Genomic DNA, 26,761 nt, shown 5'->3' on the forward strand with positions numbered 1-26,761 from the left:
GATTCTTCCCTGAGATTTTCATCGAATTGCCACTCTCCTAAAGAAAAGTATAAAAAAATGGTATCCCCCTCTCCCCTAAGGGTTTGGGTACTTTTTTAGTAGCCAGGCAACATGCTAGAAGCGAAGTTTGGTTCATGCTAATGAAATAAAACAAATATGATAAAAACATAAAAGTTTAGAAACAAATTTGGGCTATATATTTGCACATTAGGGGGGGGGGGGTAAAGCATAGTATATATTTCTTACGTAACCTAACCTAGGTACCTTTTTTTGCCCCTTTAACCCCAAAATACTAAAGTTTAAATCTTTGTCACGGAGTGAGCAATAACTCACAATGCAGCGGAAACCTGTTTTTCGACGGTATCTTTGACATTCTGTATGCGGATCTTCTCGCGTGTTGCCCGGCTACTACAAAAGTACCAGGGTTTGCTACCGGCTTCTAACTATAACTCTTAATGCAAGAAGGAAAATTATTAGAAAAACATTTAAAGCATTTTTTTAGGGACACTTTAAACTGCATCTAGAGCCCCCCTCCATATCCCAGTCGCTAGTCTTGTGTTTGTGTCCAATTTTTTAAACTTTAGTGCTATTACGAAAATTACTGACCAGTTTTACTACTGGAAGTAAATTCTATCTACACAAGATTTTAATTGTTCCTGGGTTATTGGGGGGGGGGGCAGTAGCGAATCCAGAGGGGAAGGCGCCCCCCTAACGTAGTCGAAAGTAGTGTAATTTACTTAACTTAATTTTGCGTGAATTAAACTTGGTCCTAACGCGAGTTTATCAGATCAACCTATTTTGCCCCCCCCCCTAAAAAAATCCTGGATCCGCCCCTGGGGGGTATAACAGTAAGGGTGTTTATGAAATGAATAAAACTGGAAATACAAACTGTTTCCTCTATTTTCAAGAAATTTACCACTGACTTAGAAGTTCTTGGGTATAAAAAGGTCATGGTGCCCCTCCCCAAAATTATATCTGATGGTACTGCCAGATTACTCCCAAACCCAGGATAATGCATTTCAATATAGCGGCTTGTAGTTACTTCAAAGACATATAAGCACCGAGATAAACACCTCTCTCGTAACCTCACTCCCTCCAGTCCGTTTCCACTTGTAATAAAACTGTGGTGGCATCGGTGATGTTACGAACGAAAGATTATTTCGTTCGCTCTGGTCTTTTGGTTTCACTCTGACCCGGAGTAGATCAGGTCAGAAAATAAACCGTGGTATCTAAAAATTATTTTTTAGTTGCCAACTGGTAGTCATTTAGACCACAGTAGAGAGAATATGTTCTCTTTACTGTGATTTAGACCAGTTTTAAGAAGTGAGATAAGAGACACTATTTTCTTCTTTTGCCCAACTCATAGATATCGAGAAGAACTCTATTTACATTTTATTTGTGTTGTATTTTTTGTTCAAAGAGTAAGTAATGTTTTTTTTATGATTTTTGTTCAAAGGAATAACCGCGCCCTTTGAAATTTCACCAACTGTAGATAGTGTCGTTAGGGCTATCGTACGAATTGATTTTCATTGCATAATTTCTATTAAGGTCTTACCCTTTTCGGGAGATTTTTATTCCTAGTTTTAAAATTAAGCCCATTTCAATGTGCTAAGAGATTTCAATGAGCAACATAAAAATTAATACATTTCGTATATTAAAAATCAGTAGGAATAATAAATTTCAATGTTGCATATATTATAATAAAAACTCTGTTTTTACAGTTTAGATTTCTATTGGTAACGGTCACTCTTCACCTACATTCTGTTAGCACAAGCTGCTCCACACAAGATACCCTTAAATCTGAAGGAACGTTACTGCTCCCTTCTTCAACCTCAATTTTTTAAATTCAAGTTTGATGTTTTTAAAACAATGATTCGAGAATGATCACCATCCATGAAAAAAAATGTACCTACACTAAGATTTATTAAGCCTGATAGGGTATTTCTTTTTTTTTCGTTTTATTGTAAACTATGAGCTTTTCAGTTAGTGCTCGGGTATAGATTTGCCAAGGAGCAAGTGAAAAATCTGATTTTATACCCGGTTCCCTACAGGGGTGGATCTAGAGCACAATCTTGGGGGGGATATGACGAGGGCGCCAATAAGGAAAATCTTGGGAGGGGGGCAATGTGACAAGGCACCCCCCACCATTTTTGAGAAAAATGTTGTTTTTCTCAAAATTTCAAAAGGTTAAGTAGGCAAATTTCTAAGACTTAGAAATCAGAAGAGGGTTAATATGGAAGCTTGGCCTTCCATACCTTCCCAGAGTATGTTTTTGTTCCTGGATTCATTCCTGAAAGTTTTATTTTCCTAACCTAACCCTTTTCCAAGATCGTGAAAAGCAGCTAAACTAGAATTTTTCCAAAACAAGGAATGAGGACACCAAAAATATCTTGGGTAAGAGGACGGGGCCCCTCCCCCCAGTCCCCCTGGATCTGCCAGTGGTTCCTAAGCTTTTTCGGTTTGACCTTTAAAGTTAGGTAAAAATATTCGTCTTGGTTATTCCACATAAAATCCACCAGGATAACCAGTTTTACAGACTGAGAAAACGGTTCCATTGTAACTGAACCACCGTGTAACTGAACCACCGTGCAACTGAACCACCGTACAACTGAACCACCGTGACTGAACCCTCGTGCAACTGAACCCTCGTGCAACTGAACCCCCTTTAACTAAACCCCCGTGTAACTGAACCACCATGTAACTGAACCACCGCGTAAGTGAACCATCGTACAACTGAACCGACGTGCAACTGAACCCTCGTGCAACTCAACCACCGTACTTACATTGGGTAAAACACAAGTTAGAATCTTTACATGTTCAGCCTTGTTGGAATTGTTTGCTTTCTTAAGTCTTTAAATAAATTACTGTCAAGATCATTTATAAAAATACTCTGTTTTGTTGTCACAAAAACAAAGAAAATCGGACGTCATAAACTCTTAAATCCAGGTTTATTTCTCTTTTTTTATGTCTGTTAATGGAGGTTCCCTTCACCCTGTCACTTTCTACGGGTCTAAGCGTTTACCCCCCTCCCCCGTGGAAAATTTCCCCTCCTCCACACACGGAAACCCCATCACCTGGAAAATACCCCCCTCGCGGAAATTATGGTTTTAAAAATTTAAAAATCTTCTTTGAGTCGTGTTATTTTTTAGGGTAAAGGGTAAAATTCTACTTTAGCTACTTTTGGCTATCTTGGAAAGGAGTTTGGTTAGGAAAATGAAATTTTCAGGGATAGATCTACAGGCTAAAGTATGTCCTGGGAAGGTAGTTTGAAGTACCTACCTCCACTCCTCCCTCTAGAGGGTCCTGACCTTTAAAAATCTGCGTGTTATAAAAGTGAAACTTTACAAAATAGATCTTCTGCTTAAATGAAATACAACAAAATTGTTTTTAGCTTCACAACTCTGCTCAATCCCAATTTATAAGGTTTTAAAGATATGCAAATAAGCAATAGACAAATCAAAAAAACTTAAAAAGGAACTGAAACTTCTGCAATGGGATTATCTGATTGTTTTGTATCTAGGAAGAGAGGGATATACCTCAAAGGGTGCAGTTTGATACCAAAACATCTCAGCTCTCAATGGGCCTTCAAATAAATACAGAATTATTTCTAAGGTAGAGACGACAGGATGACGGAGGTAGAAATTGTTTGATAATCCCCAGGAATTTCTTGTCTTTTTTTATAAGCCGAAAGTGATTGAAGACTAACCAACCACAAGAGTTTTTTTTTGGGGGGGGGGAGATTTTCAACGGGTAGGTATTTTATGGGAGGGGGTATTTTCCGGTGAGGTGTTATTTTCCACGGGGTATTTTTTTGCGGGGGGGGGGGGTAAACGGCAACTCTCACCGTCTACATACTGTAATTTTTTTTTACCACTTTGCTTATTTTGTTGTTTTCATTTTGTGGTATTTCTACGCTCGTAGTTGTTTATCGTTTGGTTTGAAAAAGGTTAAATACCTGCTTCGGTGGAGCCGACACAAAAGCTACTTTCTCTTTGTGTTTGGAAACGTTTGGTTTTATTTTTTTTTTTTTTTTTTACGTAGATGAATCAGGCCTTTCCTGAACGATGAGTAATAAAAATCTGTGCTGAAAATATCGGAACTTTGAGAATTTGGATAACAACAAAAAAATCACTTGTTGTTGCGCTTTCTTTAAATTAATTAAAAAGATTCTTTCGAAAAACAATTTTTCAAATAAAAATAAAGAGGCATATTAAACCAAAGACTAGCATAAATAAATTCTTCTAATAATTCAAACCCAAAATGATAAGAAATTACGGTACTGTTTCGCTTAATGGTACGCAACGGCTATAGACAGTCGAATGAATGCCGTGATGGAGACCCGTAAGCGGGTAAATGTAAATTAATTAAAAAAAACTTTCCGAAAATAAGTTTTCAAAGAAAAGTAAAAGTAATTTTAAACTTAAGCTCAGAAGATAAAAATACATTTTAAAATTCAAACTCAAAACGACCAGAAATAACTACTAAAGAATAAATGAAACCCAAAACGAACAGAAATTAAATAAAAAATCATTGCAAAAACATACAACAAGTAATAATATATATGAATAAATAGATCTTAAAGCGAGTAATGCTTAGATTGAATATGTCTTCCAATTTATACTAAGGTTGCAAGGAAAAAGAGGGAAGGTCCGGAGGCCGGGTGTAGTTGCTTGAGATGTGGGGAAAATGATTATGGGTTGGGCCATTTCCTCCTTCGGTGTAAGCAACTATCTCATTTAAGGGGATTAATTATCCAGGAGGGGGAAGATAGGCTTCTTTGTGAGTTAATGAGGTCTAGGACTCCCCGTTATGTTGTGGCAGTAGGAAATTTTGTATTGATGGGAAGGATGTCAAATGAAGTTTAATTTTTCTTTAGTATGTCTTTTTGTATATGGCTTTAGTTGGCTTTTAAATACAGATTATTATTATTATTATTATTATGAAAATCAAGCTTAAAACGAAAAAAAATATTTTCCGATTAAAGCACTAATTAAAGTTAAAACGAACAGAAATTAAATAAACAATCAATGCAAACAAACATACAATAGATAATAATGTAAATTAATAAATAAATCTTAAAACGAGTGAAACTTAAATTGAATATGCAAATCAAGCTTAAAACGAACAAAAATCACTACAAACAAGAGTTTGGGTATGACCTACTTCTCTCACTGTAAAAGTCTAAAACCTACTGCGTCATTGGCGCTTTACTGAAAACTATGACAAATATTTTCTTTTGTACTTAATATTGAAAATAAACATTAAAATTATAGTAACATTTTGAACTGATGAGCTTTCAGCAATTAATATCACTATACATCAAATATTCAATTTGATGTTTATACTTTCCAAGACTGTTCAAGACGCATATAGTTTTCAGTAAAGCGCCAATGACACAGTAGGTTTTAGACTTTTACAGTGAGAGAAGGAGGTGAAATCCAAACTGTAGTTTGTACTGAGTTTCGTTCGTTTCATGCTTGATTTGCATATTCAGTTTAAGTTTTACTCGTTTTAAGATTTATTTATTAATTTTTGCAATGAGAGAAGGAGGTCATACCCAAACTCTTGTAAGTAGGATTTTTGTAATTATATGATGTAATTATATATATATATATATATATATATATATATATATATATATATATATATATATATATATATATATATATATATATATATATATATATATATATATATATATATATATATATATATATATATATATATATATATATATATATATATCACATGGTACACTGGTAGGGCAATTTGGGTGACATTTCTGGAATGGAAAGGCTGGGACGGACACATGGATATCATAGCGAGCTAATTATGGGCTCGTTGGTAAACTAATTTTTATATTTAATTGCTCTCTATAAATTTGTCTTAATAAGGCAATCATAAAGCGCCACATGGCACCCAAGAGGTACACTTTGAGTTGTTTGGCATTAAAAAAAAAAAAAAAAAATAGAAATAACAATAAAGGGTCCTGTCCAATGAAAACCTCCGCGGACAAAGTTCGCCCCACCTCTGCGGAAATTCTCCTCCATGAAGAATCCCCGCTGAAAACTTTCATTACTTTTAAATTAGCGACAGTATTTTTAATTTACAGCAGTAAAAAAAAAATGCGTGAATTATTAACTTACCTTTTGAGATTTGCTTGATTAAGAATATCCAGATAATCTGAACAATTCTTAGCAGCATTGCGGTAGAAACTTACATTAATTAAAACCAGCCAGGGATGCCAATCAGATGGGAAAAATTTACACATAGAGTTTGAAAATTATCTTCCCCTTTGTTAAAAAAAGAAATTTTGAAAAATTACACAAAAGTTTTTTTTCTGTTGGTGTAAATCAGGATATAGGGAGAGGTATACACTTCAGAAAGGGGGAGGCACTGAATATTTTTTAACGTCTAAAATTTCTTTCACCAAACCAAGTTCGGTCTCCTAGTGCTGCATGTTAAAACTGATAACATTAGAGTATGGGTTGGTACCGCTTATTTGTCAGCACAACATTTCTAAATTGTGAGAAAAATATACATATATTGTTCGGATTCACTTTATCCTACTTGCAACAGACATTTCGCACAACATGCTGATGCAGAGATAATTGTCACGCAAGTAGCGCTGGCGTTACATGAAAGGCGACTAATAACAGTAATAATCCTCAGTACATATCATTTTTTGGAGCTGCTTAAAAGAAATATCTGGAAAAGTGAAAATAGCGAGAAGTCAGCATGGCATCAAACAGTTCGTGGTAACGAATTGTAAGTAAGGAGTGACGCGGCTCAATAGTAACCGAAATTCTAAAAAACGGAGTTTTGATACCAATAGATATATCAAAAGGATAGGCTTAGTATACTGATTTCAAATATATAAGATTAATTAAGTTTAGTGTTACCAATCAAAGGGTGCGAGCCTGAGAAAGTTTGCCTGATTTTCGAAAAAGTGAGAAACACCCACTAAAAGTAAAAAAAAAATGTTAATGAAAATCGCACCATCAGATTCAGCACATCATAGAACCCTACTGTAGAGATTACAAGATCATATCTGCAAAAATGTGGAATGTCGTTTTTTTTTTGTCAGAAGAAAGATCACGGGTGCCTGTTTTTTAGTTGGTTTGTTTTTTTTCCAGGTATTACCATATCGACCCAATGGTCATCGTATATGGTCATCATACAATGGTCATCGAATATTGGTAGAGGGCTCATTGAAACGGAAAGTAAAAGTTCTAGTTCCCTTTTTAAGTAACCAAGAAGATTGGAGGGCGACTAGGCGCCTCCCATGTCCTTTTTTCAGAAAATCGTCCGATCAAAATTTTGAGATAGCCATTTTGTGCAGCATAGTGGAAGTATGGAGCCATGTCAGAGTTTTGATTTAAATATTAGCAATAAAAATTAAAACAAGTAAATGATTCCTGGAGCTGATCCTCCTCCCCCTACTAACTTCCATGACCAAACTACAACCAATTTGACCTATCTAGCTACAGTACAAATATTTTTTCTTGTTTTCAATTATTGTGATGAAAAAATTTTCTTGTTTTCAATTTTTTCTTGTTTTTCAATGATTTCATTGCTGTCATATTTGCAGATGTAGAGGGTGTATTCATATCCATTTTTGAAAGTTTTAAAACAAGAAAATTTAATCTAGAACTTATAGATATAATATAAGTTCACCTGTTTCGCTTAGGCGAAACAGGAAGTACACTACATTTTCGCAATTTTGCCATTAAAATAGGGTCACCTATTTACTTGATGATAAGGTTTCGAAGCCAGTATATTTGCATAAATATTAATGCGGAAGATATTAGGAAGTGTAATGACCTGTTTTTGCGTTTTTTTTTCATATTAAAAATCAGTATGGATTAATAAAAAACAAATTATCTTCTCAAAGCAAAAAAGTAGTTGAAACTTAAAACGAGCGACAGTTTTAACGGTACTTAATAATTGTTTCTCCAAATTATTGGGGGGGGGGGGTGACACTGCACGGTAGATATATCCTTTTCTTTGTTTTGCTAGGATTTATTAAAGATTATAACGAGGGTTCAGATGCACAGAGGTTGAGTTGCATGAGGGTTCAGTTGAATGGAGTTGAGTTGGACGGGGACTCGGTTGCACGAGAGTTTATTTGCCCAGGGTTCGAACAGATCTAAATAATTAGATCTGCATATATTTTCCATTAAATCTGGAAATAATTTCCAGGGTTCGAAATGAACAGATTTAAATAAAATTGTTTATCAAAAAAAAAAAATATCAGACAATTCGTGGTAACGAACTGTAAGTAAGGAGCAACTCCGGCCAATATTAACCAAAACTCTAAAAATGGAATTTTGACGGCAAATGATACAACAACAGAATTAGCTTTTTATGCTGACTCTATATATGAAAATCATTAAGTTTATTCTTATATACCAAAGGCTATGAACCCCCAGAAAATTTGCCTGATTTTCGAAAAAAGGGGACCCCCCCCTAAAAACCGGCAACCTCGATGAAAATAGTATTATTAGGATTCATCATATTAGAGAACCCTACTAAAGAGGTTTCACGCTTCTATTAACAAAAATGTGAAATTTTGCCTTTTCTCTGCCAACGTAAGATTGTAAATGCATGTTTATTTTCGCATGTTTTTCATTCGGTTTCTTCCCTTTTGTGGCACTCAACTGCGATTTTGCCCCAAAGAGAACCATGTTGTTGTCGATTGAAAATTCTGAGATAGCCAATCGATATAAAACATCAAAAACTATATTTTATTCTTTCCAGTTTTAGAGGAACTAATGCCGCGTGGTCGTGCATTCGTTCCTGAAAAGTCACACAGTCCATAAAAGACAAATGGCTAATATGGATGTTTATCTGTATGCTTGATTTAACAAGTTGATTTACTTAATTTTTTTGATTTATGTTTTTTGCATCAACAATTATTAAAAAGAGGCGGCAGGTCATTGGGCAGGCGGGGGCAAGGCAGATGCCTAGAAGAGCATATATTAGTGCCCAAAACTGCTAACTCTCCATGATCCTTCAGATTAATATAAAAACGGTACGGGGGGGGGGGGTAGTAGGAACTAATCTCATCTCCTTTCATTTAGACTAAGCCTGAATAATTGCGCTACAGGGTGATATCTCTCTTCTTATTGCTAAAAACTGCTACTGACATTTAACAAAACATTGTTTAAGTAAACTGATCTGCTTCCTACTTCATAAAATTATATGCAGGGATTTGTAATTGAAATTACAAATGCCCATCCCTGGATGTGACTAATTTCATCTCCTTTCATTTAGACTAAGCCTGAATAATTGCGCTGCAGGTTGATATATCCCTTCTCATGGGCGTAGGGAGGGGGGCCAGCTGCCCCCCTAGACCTTCAAATTTACATTAGATGTGGCTGAAAAAGCAGATGGTTGGAAAAGTAGTTGATAAAAGGCCCTTCATCACACTATCGACTACCCCCCCCCCTAGACAATATGCTGGCTACGCCCATGTCCCTTCTTATTGCTAAAAAATGTTACTGACATTTATTTAAAAACTTTGTTTAAGTAAACTGATTTGCTTCCTATTTCATACAATTATACAGAGAGAAATGACGGGTGCTGGGTCATTTTGTACGTGGAGGGGGACGGGGGGGGGGTAGATGCTTCAAAGAGTGGATTTTTTGCCAAATGTACCTCTCATTGGGGCTTCCACTAAATATCTAAATATAGAATGAGTTTTTGGGAAAGGGGGCTGGAGGGTTGAAAACCGATACATAATCACTCTTGATTCCCAGGAATATTTTTGATCTATGCTTTTATTATTCGTGGGGGGGGGGAGGGGGGTAATACGACCTTGACATTTATTATGCTAAAATTATTATTTAATATGCATTTTTGAGTGGCAAATGCTACTGTGGATTTTTTTCCCCAGTTTTTAAATATCTAAATATAGAATGAGTTTTGGGGAAAGGGGGCGGGAGGGTTGAAAACCGATACATAATCACTCTTGATTCCCAGGAATATTTTTGATCTATGCTTTTATTATTGGTGGGGGGGGGGTAATAGTACCTTGACATTTATTATGCTAAAATTATTATTTAATATGCATTTTTTAGTGGCAAATGCTACTGTGAATTTTTTTTTCTCAGTAATTTTGAATGGTAATATTTCTGTTTTTCTATTCATATAGGCTATTTATATATTTCAATGTAATGAAAAATGTGTCTATGATGTGTTTAAACATCAGAACCGTATTGTACAGGTTGTCATGGCTTCAGCCACGTAGAGGATAAGAAGTCACACGGCATTTTCCATCCACATGAACAATAATACCCCTGTTCGTCTGTTTGAAGTTCGTCTGTAGTAAAGATCAGGGTTGCAGCGGCAGCTGCAACCTAGTAAAGAGAGAACCACGGCCCATAGTAACCAAAAGTTAAAAAACGCGTTTAGAAAAAAACTGCCCAGTGAAAAAAAATTTTCATCTGACACTGATTTAGGAATGGTAACTATCGTTTCAGTTCGTATTAAAAATAAAAGTTTATTGGGAAAAGAAATTTATGGTTGTTTCGAAAAAAGCCTGATACCCCTCGAAAATGGCGTCTGATCAAAATGAACAGTACACCATTGGAATCAGCATAGTCGAAAACCTTTTTCAGGGAATTTACAGTCCCCAACCTTAAAAAACAAGAAAACTCACTTTTTCGTATGGGTAGCACTGATGTCTCCCTTTTTTTTCTCCTTTTTTTCCAGGGCTAGCGGTTTACCAGAACATCATAGAGAGATGCTTAATGGCTCATTAGAAAACTTTCTCATATCTACGTGCTTTTTATAAATTCCATCATCTGCAAGTGCCATATGGCACAAAATGGCACATTATGTGCCATTTCTCAAGGCATGGGGCTAGCGGGCTAGAAAAATATCGTAGACAGATGTTTAATAGTTCACATTAAAGCTATTTCTCATATCTACGTTTTATCTGTAAATTCTACCACCTGCAACTGCCAAATGGCACTATTGATGTCATGTCCCAAGTGGAAAAGCTAGGGGCTACTGGACTGCCAGAGCTTCTTAGAGAGATGTCTAATGGCTGATTTGAAAGCTATTGCTAATATTTGCGTGATTTAAATCAGTTTTGCCATTCGTAGCTTCCAAATAGCACAAAAAATGGCACCTTTTATGCCACTTCATAAGTTGAAAAGCTTTGAAGTATAAAACGGTACCATTGTAATAATTATGTTCCAAAACCCTCAACTGGAGATTTACAAGGGACCCTTCCCATATACGCCCCCTCCCAGCCCCCTTAGTAAGTCTCATTAGTCTGTTGGGAGAATTTACTATAAACTCTTTAACACGGTCAGAATCAAAAGTCAAAAATCATGTTTAGGAAAAAAACTGCCTTGTGGAAACAAATTGCTATCTGACACTGATTGAGGAATGGGGACTATTATTTTGGTCCGTCTTAAAAATAAATGTTTATTTTTAAGAAGAAATTTATGATGATTAAAAAAAAACCTGAAACCCCTCGAAAATGGCGTCAGATCAAAATGAAAAGTGTATAATTGGAATCACCATGGTCAAAACCCTTGTACAGAGAAATTACAGCCCCCCCCTTGAACAACAAAGAAAATGACTTTTTCCTTGTTGTAGCACTGATGCGTCTCCCTTTTTTCTAGCAGGGCTAGGGGGTGACCAAAACATCAAAGAGAGATGTATAATAGCTCATTCGAACGGAAATTAAATTTTCTAATGTTCTTTTTAAGTGACCAAAAAGATTGGAGAGCAACTAGCCCCCCCCCTTCCCGCCCTTAAGGGCCCCTCCCCCCAAAGTCATCCAATCACAATTTTGAGACAGTCATTTTGTTCAAAATAGTTCAAAGGTCAAATATCTTTGGTTTTGGTGATGATACGACCCTCCATACTCCCTGGAGAAAAGGCTGCACACTGTATCGGTATCGGGCGTATTTATATCACGCGTATCGGCGTGAGCGTATTGGTATCGCATGTGTCTAAACAGATGTTTAATAGCTCATATAAAAGATATTGCTCATATCTACGTGAGTGGCGTAATTTCGTCAAAATCCTGAGGAGGGGGGGGAAGTTGGATCCAATTTTCCCAAATCAAGTAAAAATGATAGTAAAAATGGAAAAATGAGCCATATATTACCATTGAGGCAAAGATACTAAAGAAAACTGACCTGTTACTCTGGATGTTTGAATTATGAAGGCTTATCTTAGTTTTGACAAGTTTTTTTTTGCAGAAACGAAATTTCAGCCGGGGGGCAAACTGAGGTCTGGGGGGGCAAACTTAGGTCTGAAGGGGGCAGTTGCCTCTCCCTGCCCCATATCAATTACGCCCTTTATACGCCCTTCCTATAAATTCCACCATCAGCGATTAACTTAAAAACCCACAGAAAATTGGTAGCATTAGTCTATGCTATCTTGAAAGAAAAATTACTGGTACTTATGTATTATACAAACACTCAAGAAGGGCTGTTAGGTTAATCATAATGAAAGATGCCGTAACATGATGAAAATATAATACTCTAGTTTATATAATAATATAATTTGAGCTAAATATTTGCACATTAAGAGGGGGAGGGGTAAAATAAATCTCAGAAAGGGGTTAATAACCTAATTCAACTTAACCTTACTCCCACCCCCCTAATCTGCAAATATATTGGCTAGATTATGTAAGTCGAATGAATTTTGTCGGCCATCATTTGTCGTTGCGGCAATGAAATCAGCTTGCTAATATGGTACATATAGCAACTTTATCTACGGTTTTGTATCATGGTTAATGTGGTATCTGTAACCTAGTAGACAGTCAACCATATCCAATAATAACTAAAAGTTCAAAAACACGTTTTGAAAAAAACTGCCATATGACACTGATTAACGAATGGTAACGGGGTTAATGTCCATGAACGGGGTTAATGTCCAAGACAATGTTCGTGTTCGATGCGGAGTACGCCAAGGAGCCGGGTTATCCCCAAATGTTTTTAAGCTTTGTATTGCTATAGTGCTCTCTAAGATAGCTGATACTTGCTTTCTTTGTTTTTCTGATGTATCGTATATTGTACTGCTTACGCAAATGACATATTAATTATTAGTAAGGGCAAATTTTCTTTGTCTAAAATGGTGGATAATGTGAGAAAAGGTTTTTTAGATATTGAACTTAATTTAAATTTTGAAAAGTGCGAGCATCTTTGTTTCAACGGTAATGCTACGAATTCTCCTTTGAATTGAAATTATGCTTCTAATACGTTCAGGTGATAGCCTACGTTGGCTTGGTATTGCTCTGTGTAATAATATGTTTTGTTTTCGTCAGTCAGCTGATAAGGATTAGAGACGCATGTACCAAGATTATATGTGGCTATCCCAAGATTGTTGCAAATCGATCGAAATCTAATCGCAAAGCTTTAGTGTGACTGTATTCTGTTTTCTGTGACCATGCTATTTCAGGTAATTTACATTTTGCTTAGGAAGAATGACCTATCTAAATTAAGGAAAGGCTATTGTCGGTATTGCAAATTTTTGTTATATCTCCAGTTGTAACTTCGTAATCGCCGTATAATCAAAAAGTATAACACACCTGATATAAATGAAAAACTTGTTGATTTACATATAAAACTTTGTACAAAGGCCTATGAAAAACTTTCCCCTCACCTTGATCTCATTCGTTTCTTTCGCTAAATTTTCTTTTTATATGTTTATCTTACTTTAAGGCTGTGTGTGTTTATGTTTTCTCTTTACTCCACTATTTTTCACATTGTTTGCGCAGTGGGTTATAGTTAAATTATTATTATTATTAATAACTATTATTTCGGTTTGTCTTAAAAGTAAAAGTTTATTGCAAAAAGAAATTTATGGTGATTTCGAAAAATAGCCTGAAACCCCTCCAAAATAACGCCAGATCAAGATGAAAAGTGCAACATTGGAATCAGAATTGTCGAAAGCCTTATACAGGGAGATTACAGTCGCCCTCCTTGAACAACAAGGAAAATCGCTTTTTTGCATCGGTAGCACTGATCTGTCTCCCTTTTTTTCTGTTTTTTTTTTGTCTCCAGGCCTAGCAGGTCACCAGAACATCATAGAGAGGTCCTTAATAGCTCATTCAAAAGTTATTTCTTATATATACGTGCTTTTTATAAACTCCGCCAACTGCAGGTGTCACATGTCACTAGAATGACACTGAATAACACTTTCTGCCATTTCTCAAGTGGTGGCGCTAGCAGGCTACCATAACATCGTAGATAGATTTTTATAGCTCATATAAAAGATATTGCTCATATCTACGTTCTTTCTATAGGCCTAAATTCCACCATCTAAAATTTCCAAATGGCACTAAAAACGGTACCTTTTGTATCATGTCAAAATTTTAAAATCCGTGGCTATTGGGCTATCTGAAATAATAAGAGTTATTTTTAATGGCTTATTTGAAAGCTATTGCTCATGTCAACGTGCTTTTTTTTTTTTTTTTTTACCAATTCTACCATTCTACCAGTGCGATATAGCACTGAAAACAACACTTTTGGTGCCACTTCATAAGTGGAAAAGCTCCGAAGTACAAAACAGGTACTATTGTGATAGTTATGTTCCAGAACCCTTAACTGAAGGTTTAAAAGAACCCTTCCCGCGCCTTCCCCCTCCCAACCCCCTTAGTAAGTTTGATAGATAGTCGGCTCCCCAGTAAGTTACTGAAACAATAGCAGGCTACCACACCAACGTAGATAGATGTTTAATTGCTCAATTATAACCTATTTATTATATTCACTAGATTTTTACCAATTCTACCATTCTACCAGTGCGATATAGCACTGAAAACAACACTTTTGGTGCCACTTCATAAGTGGAAAAGCTCCGAAGTACAAAACAGGTACTATTGTGATAGTTATGTTCCAGAACCCTTAACTGGAGGTTTACAAGAACCCTTCCCACACCCTCCCCCTCTCAACCCCCGGAGTAAGTTATATAGATAGTCGGCTCACCAGTAAGCTACTAAAACAATAGCAGGCTACCACACCAACGTTGATGGCTCAATTATATGTTTAATGGCTCATGTGATAGATGTTTAATGGCTCAATTATAAGCTATTGATTATATTCACTAGGTTTTTACAAATTCTACCATCTATTAGATTTCACAGATTTCAATATGAACTAATTTCTTCGGAGAATTCGCAATGAACTCTTTGTCATGGTTGAAGCATTAGCTACAACCTAGTAAAGAGCGAACTGCAGCCCATAGTGACTAAAAGCTAAGAAACTTTAAAACGGTCTTTTTCTTCTTTTTTTCCAGGCCTAGCGGGTTACTAGAATTTCATAGAGAGATGCTTAAGACCTCATTCAAAAGCTATTTCTCATGTGTACGTGGTTTGTATAAATTCCACGATATGTAAGTGCCATTTGGCACAAGAAAGGGCACTTTATGCCATTTCTCACGGGGTGGGGCTAGCGGCCAACCAGACCTTCTTAGCTAGTTTTTTGATAGCTAATATATAAAATGTTGCTCATATTTATGTTATTCCTATAAATTCCGCCATTTGAAAGTTGCAATTGGCACTAAACACGACACTTTTTGTGCCATTTCTCAAGTGGAAAAGCTGGGGCTAGTGGCTACCAGAACTTCTTAGAGTGATGTTTAATGGCTCATTTGAAAACATTTGCTCATATCTACGGGCTTTTATCAATTCCACAATTCATAAGTGAGATATACCACTGAAAACAACACTTTTGGTGTCACTTCTTAATTGGAATATCTTGAAAGTATAAAACGGTATAATTGTAATAATTATGATCCAAAACCCTTAACTCGAGGTTTGCAAGAAACGTAGTCTAAAGTAGTATAATTTACTTAACTAACGCAAGTTTGCGCTAATCAAACTTGCTCCTAACGCAAGTTTTTAGGATCAACCTCTTTTGCCCCCCCCCCCCCAAAAAAAAAACAAAATCCTGGATCCGCCCTTGTTGTAAAGGCAATTAAGATCCGAAAAATCATATCTAGACAATGTGAAAATAGTATTGCGCAAAAATAGTCAGCAATCTTTATTTGCAAAAAAATGTCTTGGGGGTTGAGAAATTAATTAAAACTAATGACTAATCACTTGGTCTGATAACCGTGGTTAGGTGAGAAGGATATGACGATATTTCGTGTTTGTGACCCTATTTTAGATCCTAGTAAAGAGAGAATCACGGCCCATAGTAACCAAAAGTTAAAAAACGCGTTTAGAAAAAAACTGCCTGGTGAAAAAAAATATCCGTCTGACACTGATTCAGGAATGGTATCTATCGTTTCAGTTTGTATTAAAAATAAAAGTTTATTGGGAAACGACATTTATGGTTATTTCGAAAACTTTCTAACTTATTATTCTTTTTACAGGCTTGTGGCAATCTAGTAACAATGGCTACCAATTCTACAACTCCGATAAACCGCCGTTTCTACAAAGTTGACAGCACGAATGACTTGATGGGATATCTCGATCGTGGCGAAAGTGCAGCAGCCAGTAACATATGGACATTTGAATGTGCGTGGGAAGTGGCAAATAAAGTAGGTGGTATTTATACCGTGATTCGTTCCAAGGCTAGTATGTCTGTTGAAGAGCTAGGTAATCAGTATATACTTCTTGGTCCTTATAAAGAACAATTTGCTAGAACAGAAGTGGAAGATTTTGAATTCCCAGCTGGCCCATTGAATAATGCTGTTTCTAAGCTTCGTGACACCGGTTTCAGGATCCATACAGGGAGTTGGCTCGTTGATGGAAATCCTTTAGTCATTTTATTTGACATAGCCTCTGCATCTTATAATATGGATAGATATAAACATGAGCTCTTTGAAAAAAGTGGTATTGGAATTCCTCATCTTGATATAGAAGCAAACGACGCGGTAATATTTGGGTTTATGGTTGCCCAATTTATTGCTGATTTCCACTATTTCTCTAATAGAGATGGTGAAACAGCTCCAAAAATAGTGTGCCACTTTCATGAGTGGCTTTCTGGAATAGGCTTAATTATGACACGACTATGGAACATAGAAGTTTCAACTGTTTTTACAACTCATGCCACCCTTCTCGGGCGGTATTTATGTGCCGGAAATATTGACTTCTACAACAATTTAGATAAATTTGATATCGATGCTGAGGCTGGCAAGCGCCAATTTTATCATAGATACTGTGTTGAAAGAGCCGCAACTCATTTAGCGCACATTTTTACGACCGTGTCTGAAATCACGGGAATCGAAGCTGAACATCTACTGAAACGAAAGCCTGACATTATAACTCCAAATGGCCTTAATGTAAAGAAATTTAGTGCTCTTCGTGAATTTCAGAACCTACACGTTGTAAATAAAGAAAAAATACATGACTTTATTCGTGGACATTTTTATGGTCATCATGATTTTGATCTTGATAAAACTTTATATTTTTTTATTGCTGGCAGATATGAATTTGGCAATAAAGGAGCAGATGTATTTATTGAAGGACTGGCTCGACTCAACCACATGATGAAAGAGTCTGGGTCAGATAAGACTGTTGTTGCCTTTCTAATTTTCCCCACCCAAACTAATAACTATAATGTAGAAAGTCTCCGGGGGCAAGCAATAGCAAAAAGCTTAAGAGACACTGTGCACCTTGTCCAACAAGAAATCGGTAGCAAAATGTATGAAGCCTGCCTCAGGGGTAAGTTACCAGAGAATGAAGAGCTGCTATCACAGGATGATATTGTCAAGCTTAAACGTTGTCTCTTTGCAAGCCAGCGATCATCACTACCGCCAATAACAACTCATAATATTGTTGATGACCATGCTGATCCTGTCCTTAATAACTTGAGACGATGCCAACTGTTTAATAGTAAAAATGACAGAGTTAAAGTTATTTTTCACCCTGAATTCTTGTCGTCTACTAGCCCCCTTTTAGGGCTTGACTATGAAGACTTTGTACGCGGGTGCCATTTAGGCGTTTTCCCCAGTTACTATGAACCATGGGGCTATACACCCGCAGAGTGTACAGTTATGGGTATTCCCTCTGTGACAACCAACCTGTCAGGATTCGGGTGTTTCATGAATGATCACATAGCAGATCCAACCAGTTATGGCGTATATATTGTAGATCGTCGTTTAATTTCTTTAGATGAGTCAATATCCCAGCTTGCCAACTACATGCAAGATTTCATACGCTTGAATCGTAGACAAAGAATTATTCAGCGTAATCGCACTGAGCGTCTAAGTGACCTTCTGGATTGGCGAACCCTTGCTGTTTACTATAGAAGAGCAAGGCTGTTGGCACTGCACGAGGTGTTTCCAGAGCTGGCAGTTGAAGAAGAAAGAGGGGTTCGCCAGATCAAATACCCTCGTCCCATCTCAGAGCCCCCATCACCAACATCCTCTCGAGCAACTACCCCCGCTCCTAGTAATAGTGACGAGGAAGTGGATGATGAAAAAGAACTTGAAGAGCTTGGGCATAGAGTTGCAACAGTTATCTCGTTTTAAAATTTTTCACGATTTTAACTTTGAAATCATATAAACTTCTTTTTGTTTTAACTTATTTATAATTGATTTTTACCAGGAAGGCCTTTTGCCATATAGAAATGTGATATGCGCATATTTATTTTCTTAAATTTGAGCTTTAGTGATTTGCCTATCTAGTTATAAATCAACAGAAAATAAAAACGTTAGCTGTAAATAGCGTAAGAATTTTCTATCTTTCTATTTCAGGTGCTCTTCATTCTTTTCTCCCCTTAATGACATACCTGAATATTGAATTTAAGCCTCTTTCCAATGCTGAACTAAGACCTATTACAAGCAAAAAAAAAAGTATTAGGCTATAAAGAAGAATTGATAAGTATCTTGTTTTTTGATAATTCTTCTGTCCCTCATAAGTTTTGCCTAAATTCCCCTTGCTCATCTGAAGTTGCAAGATAATTCTCCTTTTTCTTAATTGTATAATTGTAAACTTCTTTCAAGATTCCTTTTTGCATGTAATTCTGTATATACAGTTGTTATTTAGTAATGGGCTAAGACTTGAGTTTTAATATGTCTGATGAATTGACTGTTGAGTTAATTTTATAGATTGATAACTTTTTTGCTTTCTTATTTTTTAACTTTAAGCTGCCGCGCCTAAAGATTACCATTCATAAGTATATTCATTGTTGAAGTAAGTGGCTCAAACTTTAGAGTGCAAACAAATAAATTATGTTCTGCTAGTTATAACATAGAACCTTGTGGTTCGGTCTGTATATTGTGTTTAATCGTTTTGGTTGTTTTTATTGTTTGTTTTTTAAAATCTCACCTTCTTTCTACTTTCTGCTCATAATTTGTCTACTTTTAACTTTCTTCCCATAGCAAATATTCTATGGGGGGGGGGGGGTATCGTACGGTTTAAAGGAGGTATACCTTCCCTATCCCTCCCCTCTATGCACCGTAGGACCTGCACAAGGGAAGGGGATAGGGGAAAATCCCACCAAGATTGATTAGACGGAACCTGCGCATACCAATTTAAAGAAAGTATTTTAAAATAGACAAAAAAAAACAGTGGGTCATCTAAAAAAAAAATTTAATCAGCGAATGTTCTTGGTTGAATTGCCCTTTCCCCAAGGGCTTAAGCACCTAAGCCTATTTTTTATGGGAGATGATTTTACTCTACAAGTTGTGCCTAGTTTATTGTGTGTGGTTTGCTTTGATGTTGTTCGGATTATAAACATTTTAGAATATACGCTTGTAAATTTAGAATACCATCATGCTGTATGATTTCTTTAAATGAGCTCCACATTTTCCAAGTTAATTATGTTGTTGAAAGTGTAGTTACGATCCTTGAATAAATATGTTTGACCTTTAACCAAAAACCAGTGTTCGTGTCATAAAATAGTCCAAATGCTTCTTACCTAGCTTTGTTGCGCTCATTTTTTAATTTTTCATTTCTTCGTATTTTAAAAATGTCTGAGTTTGTCTGCACTTATTCATTATTAAAAAAACGCCCCTCGTTTGTAAGGGCGCAAAATGAATTGTCTAGCCTCAGGGAGGTAAACATTAATTGTTTTTACTTGGAGGGGGAGATGTCTGGAAAAGAAGGATTTTGTATAAATAATTTACATTTTATAGAAGTTAAAAGTGGTTAAAAGACTTAACTTTTTTACATTTTTGGTATTCTAAAGGGGAAAAGCGAGGGAAGGGGCATCCCCAATATCCTTGGGGCGAGACAACTCTTTGAAACTATGGTTCAAGGAAGTGTTCTGATACCGTACCCTTCTATTGTAGCTGAAATCATCCGTGTCCGTCATTGTCATCTTCATCGTCTAGACTCTCATAAAGCTGTTAGTTTAGCTTTATCCATCCCTCTCTCTCCCTTGAAGCCTAAAAAATTCCTCACACCCTCCCAGAAAGTTGTTTTACCTTTCACCTTAAGATCTCGCTGAACGTGCTTAACGTGTAAACGCTAAAAAACAACTTGTGGGGGCTTAAGGCCAGTTTTCTAACGAAAATTCTTCTTGAAAATTAATGTCAGCATGAGAGTCAACATTCTCTGTTCTTTTGCTAGCTTTTTGCCTATCGATTTATTTCTTGCGCATTTCAAAATGTATAATCCAGGATTCCAGCGACGTTCCAGAACGCCAAATTAGTTGCTTGACATGCATTAAACAACTAGTCGTTTTTATTATAAGACCAATTAGTAAATTGGTCTTAATAAAAACAAGTAGCGTGATTTTAATTTCAGCTGCTGCAAAAGACTGGGTAGGCCACAAAAAAAAATCATAAAATCACAAAAATCTTTGTAATTTTCTTCATTTATGGTATCTTTACGTTTCTTAAGGTTGACCAGAAAACTAACAGATTCCCTTCTGCGGTGGTTACACAAATAACATGTTCTTGTTCCAAAGTTCGCCAAGGTCGCTTCTAGCCTTCTCTTGTTGAAATTCGGTGCCCCGCGCAAGTGGGGAAACCGCCTGGGAAGACACAATTCTGTCGTGCTCTCCACCAAGGACAATTTCAGGATCCAAAAGTGACAGTGCTTTCAATGTTTCGTCTTTGTGGTCAATTCTACTTCTGTTTTGGCTAACAAGTTTCACCATGTACGCTAAACAGTGCTCCCTAGCTTTTTCCATATTATAAAAATAGGAACTATAAACTAACTCTGTTTCTGGAGTCAATCTTACAGAATTGGGATAAAATTCAAACTTTAGCGTAAACAACGAGTTTCTCAAGAGGGGGCAACCCCCTCCTAATTTCTGGAGTGGTTGTAATTTCTGATTGTTTTTTAAATAATGCCAGGAAATCTAGCTCCACCTACACGGAAAAATCCCTCCTCCCCACGGATATATCCTCTAGACAGTTCAATCCTGGTGAAAATTTACCGAAGACATCCTTGGCATCTCCAGGCGTAAAATTGAGTCGGCAAAAAGAAAGCAACACGTAAGAAGAATTTCGTATAGAAATTACGGCAAATTTCTCTGGTGTTAACTTTCCCCTGAAAAAATCACCCCTGGAAACTTCCCTCCCCAGGGCAAATTTTCGCCTTGGAAAATTCCCCCAGCAAACCCCCCCCCCCCCCCCTGAAAAAATGTATTCATACCACCCAAAAGCGAATTCAATACGTAAACAAAGGGCAAATTTTATAACTTAGACCTTTCCCCAGGGGCCGTGGGGGTCGTGTTATATCTAAAGGCATAATTATTCGGTCTTTCAACTACGCTAAGCAGAATGTCTATCTCAAAATTTTTATCGGACGATTTTGAGAAAAAAAGGACGTGGGAGGAGGCATAGTTGGTCATCCAATATTTTTGGTCACTTAAAAAGGACACTAAAAATTCAAATCCCGTTCGAATGAGCCCTTTCCTAGTATTCAAGGACCACTGGGTCGATACGATTATCCATGTAAAAACAAAAATAAAAAAAATAAATAAATACGATAAAAATAAATAAATACGATTCCATGATCATTCTTTTGGTAAAAAATAAAAAAATCACATTTTTTCACATAGGAGCTTGAAACCTCTACTGTAAGTTTTTTTTTTGATACCCTGAATCTAATTGTGTGATTTTCATTAAGATTCTATGACTTTTAGGCGGTGTTTCATTCTTTATTCGGAAATCAGGCAAATTTTCTCAAGTTCATAGCCTTTGATAGGTATGGGTATAACTAAACTCGATGACACATATATTTGAAATCAGCACCAACTGAGTGCTAAAACTTTAATCTATTTGTTTTTTACGTTTTATGTTGTAAATTTTGGGGTTGTTTATTCTTTCCTGAAGCAATCGCCTTGAAAATTCTACATCTATAAATAATATTATACACCCGGATTTTACTCGCCACAGTCAAAATAACAGAAAAACTGGCACCTTTTCCGTATACACCCCCTTCCAGCTTCTGAGATTCAGGCAAATACCTCAACCTACATGCATCGGGCATTATCACTTACCAGCTGGAAATGAGAAGAAAAAAAATGGAAACTTTGGATTCTGGATGGTCTGGAATCAAAACAAAAGCCAAGTATATATATATATATATATATATATATATATATATATATATATATATATATATATATATATATATATATATATATATATATATATATATATATATATATATATATATATATATATATATATATATATATATATATCTATATATATATATATATATATTATATAGATATATATATAGATATATATATAGATATAGATATAGATATAGATATATATATATATATATATATATATATATATATATATATATATATATATATATATATATATATATATATATATATATATATATATATATATATATATATATATATATATATATATATATATATATATATATAGATATAGACATAGATATAGATATAGATATAGCGATATAGCGATATAGCGATATAGATATATATATATATATATATATATATATATATATATATATATATATATATATATATATATATACCTACAGTTTGTTATATATATATATATATATATATATATATATATATATATATATATATATATAACAAACTGTAGGAGCAACCTGGCTCAATAGGAACTAAGACTTTATAAAACAAATTTTTTATATTAATAGATATATCAAAAGAATTAACTTATTGTGCTGATTTCAAATATATGTGTCATCGAGTTTAGTTATACCCATACCCATCAAAGTCTACGAACTTGAGAAGATTTGCCTGATTTCCGAATAAAGAATGAAACACCGCCTAAAAGTCATAGAATCTTAATGAAAATCACACAATTAGATTCACGGTATCAAAAAAAAAACTTACAGTAGAGGTTTCAAGCTCCTATGTGAAAAAAAGTGATTTTTTTATTTTTTACCAAAAGAATGATCATGGAATCGTATTTATTTATTTTCATCGTATTTATTTATTTTTTATTTTTGTTTTTACAGGGATAATCGTATCGACCCAGTGGTCCTTGAATATCAGGAAAGGGCTCATTTGAACGGGATTTGAATTTTTAGTGTCCTTTTTAAGTGACCAAAAATATTGGATGACCAACTATGCCTCCTCCCACGTCCTTTTTTTTCTCAAAATCGTCCGATAAAAATTTTTGAGATAGCCATTCTGCTTAGCGTAGTTGAAAGACCGAATAATTATGCCTTTAGATATAACACGACCCCAAGGCCCCTGGGGAAACGTCTAAGTTATAAAATTTGCGCATTGTTTACGTATAGCATTCGCTATTGGGAAGTATGAATACATTTTTTCAGGTGGGGGGGGGTTTGCTTGGGGAATTTTCCAAGGAGAAAATTTGCCTTGGGGAGGGAAGTTTCCAGGGGTGATTTTTCCTCACTCTTTACGCTAAAGTTTGACTTTCTCACAACTCTATTTTTTTTAAACAATGAAAAACTTTAGCGTAAAGAGCGAGGCGTTGAGGAGGGGACAGCCCCTTTCATATACTGAATAATTTCTGTTCGTTTTAAGTTTTAACGTCGTTGCTTATTTTCAGTTAAAAAAACTTGTTTTTTTTTATTTAATCACATATAGAATACAATGTGAAGAATTTTATCATGAAATGAATGGGATGCACGCCAAGACCACGATATCGGTAGGCCAAAAAAATAAATCCCAATTTTTTGTTGCTAACTCGTGACAGTGCAATGCTGGCAAGGCAACCGATCCAAAGCTCCTTAATGTCTTTGCTAAGAATAAAATATTTTCTTAGTAAAAAATGATGTTTGGTTGTCGTGGAAATCCTGCTTTAAAGCCGCCTTTTCTGAAATGATTATAAAAAGTAGAGAAATAGTTCATCTTTATATGTAGGCAAATTCATTGTCGATAAACCTAATTTCTGAGCAGCAATCTATCAAAATTTTCTGTAAAGCTGTTACTTGCCAATCAGGTGAACTAATACTGTAATCAAATAAAAAAAAAAGTTTTTTTTACAACTGTCTTACTTTTTTTTCAAAAGTAAGACGCAACATTAAAACTTAAAACAAGCAGAAATAATTCCGCATATGAGAGGAGCTGTGTTTCAGGAGTCATTCTTAAAGAATTGGAGTAGGATGTTGAACTTCAGCGTAAAAAGCGAGGTATTGAGGACGGGGCAACTCCCCTCATATATGGAATACTGTCTGTTCCTTTTAAGTTTTAATGTTGCTCCTTACTTTCAGCTGAAAAAAACTTGTTTTTTTGTAAATTTAATTTCTGATCGTTCTTCAAATAATGTCGGCTCCTCCTGCAGGGAAAATTCCCTCCCGCATGGAAAATTCTTGCATGGAAAGTTTCTCCCTTGTAAAATACATCCCCGGATAATTCCATCATCGCTAAAAATTCCCCCCGGAGAATTTCTTGCGGACGATTCTGCCTGAAAAATCCTCTTCAGCATACTTTCATTTAAAAAAATTTTCAATTTCTGATCATTTTTCAAATCATGTTGGAAATCACCCCCACCGTGGAAAATCCCCCCCCTCCAAAAAAATGGAACGTTGATCCCGTGAAAATGGCCCCACGGAAATCCCCCCACCAAAAACCCTCCAGACAATTTCAACCGTGTTGAAAATTCCCCCCCCCCAGACGATTCCCCCGGAACATCTCCACATTTAAAATTGAGTCGGCAAAGAGAAAGTAAGACAAAAAAATCGCATAGGAATTCGGGCGAATTCTTCAAGCCCTCAATTTCCCCTTGAAAATTCACCCCAGGAACCCCCCCCCCCACAGAAAATTCTTCCCTGAAAATCTCCGCCCCAGAAGAAAATTCCCCCGTCGCCCCAAAAAATGTCTGTATACTTCCCAATAACAAATACTACGTAAACAATGGGCAAATTGCATAACTTACAGCCGCTTCCCCATGAAATGTGGGGGTTCATGTTATCCCCGAAGGCATAGTTATTGGACCTTTTAACTATACTCACCGAAATGGCTATCTCAAAATTTCGATTAAACGACTTTTGGGGAAAAGGTACGTGGGAGGGGAGCTAGTTGTCCTCCAATGTTTTTGGTCACTTAAAAAGGGCACAAGAACTTTAAATATTCATTCGAATAAACCCTCTCCCGATTTTCTATGACCATTAATTCGATACGATCACCCCGGGAAAAAAGGAAATAAACACGCATCCGTAATTTTTCTTCTGGAAAAAATCGAAAAAAAATTTAAATGTTTTCAGATGGGAGCTTGAAACCCCTACAGTAGGATTTTCTGATACGCTGAATCTGATGATGAGATTTTCATCAAGATTCTTCGATTTTTTGGGGGAGTTTCCCTTTCAGGACAAATTTTCTCAGGCTCGTAGCTTTTGATAGGTAACACTACACTTAATGAATCTTGTATATTTGGAATCAGCAAATATAAAGAGACAATTCTTTCGATGTATCAATTGATATCAAAATTCTGTTTTTAGAGTTTCGGTTGCCATTGAGCTGAGTCGAAGTATTTGATACTTCTCATTCAAACTCAACGGCTCTTGTCTTTAAAGACTCGTTCCTAAGGTATTGGGACAAAAAATACAACTCTAGCGTAAGAGCAAGGGGCGAGAAAGGGGAAGCCCCCCTCACATACAGAATAATTTCTGTTCGTTTTAAATATTAATTCTGCTCCTTACTTTCAGTATAAAAACCTTGTTTTTTAAAGTTCTGACCGCTTTTCAAATCATTTCAGGAAACCTCCTTCTCCCTCGTGTAAAATTTCCCCTGGATAATTCCCCAGAAAACTATCCACCCACGAAAAATTCTCCCCATGGAAAATCCTTCTGCTGCAAATCCCCTCCTCTAAAAATATCTTTCAGATAACAAATATTGTATGCACGCAACGGGTAAATTCTAAACTTACAGCCTTTTCCCCATGGCCTGTGGAGTCCATGTCAACCCTAGAGGCACATTTATTGTACCCTTCAACTCCACTGAGCCAGATGGCGATTTCAAAATTTTGATCGGATGCCTTTAGGGGGGAAACGTGCGTCAGAGGGAGAGAGTTTTTGGTCAATTAAAAGGACTTTAGAACAAATCTTTTAGGACAAATTGTTTCAATACGAACACCCATGAAAAAAACACATCCGTAATCTTTCTTCTGGCAAAAAATATAAAATTCAACATTTCCAACAGTTCATGGTAACGACCTGTAAATAAGGAGTGGCACCGCTCAATAGTAACCGAAACTCTAAGAAAACAGAGTTTTGATAACAATAGATACATCAAAAGAATCGATTTTTATGCTGATTCAAAATATATAAAGTCTATTAAGTTTAACGTTGCCCATCAACAGTTAAGACCCTGAGAAAATTTTCCCAATTTTTGAAAAAGGGATTGAACACCCAAAAAACGTCTAGAGACCTTAATGAAAATGACACCATCAG

The 26,761-nt window shown here is 35.9% G+C and overlaps 2 protein-coding genes across 2 annotated transcripts in view; both read left to right on the forward strand.

Annotated features, from left to right (window-relative positions):
- LOC148943571 (uncharacterized) overlaps positions 1-16,481 on the forward strand; it is a 77,488-nt gene extending 61,007 nt beyond the window's left edge. The window contains exon 6 of the mRNA XM_089101465.1: positions 16,345-16,481. The gene's annotated coding sequence lies outside the window, so the exon portion shown is untranslated. The remainder of the gene's footprint in view (positions 1-16,344) is intronic.
- On the forward strand, positions 16,366-19,793 carry LOC148943572 (glycogen [starch] synthase-like). Its single transcript, XM_089101464.1, has one exon. It carries the CDS (start codon positions 16,366-16,368, stop codon positions 18,445-18,447), a length of 2,082 nt encoding a protein of 693 aa, XP_088957590.1. The 3' UTR covers positions 18,448-19,793.
- Positions 19,794-26,761: the final 6,968 nt, after the last annotated feature.

This window comes from Artemia sp. Qi Xiang Cuo, chromosome 15, assembly GCF_049724085.1.
Source record: "Artemia sp. Qi Xiang Cuo chromosome 15, ASM4972408v1, whole genome shotgun sequence".
Taxonomy (NCBI): Eukaryota; Metazoa; Arthropoda; class Branchiopoda; order Anostraca; family Artemiidae; genus Artemia; species Artemia sp. Qi Xiang Cuo.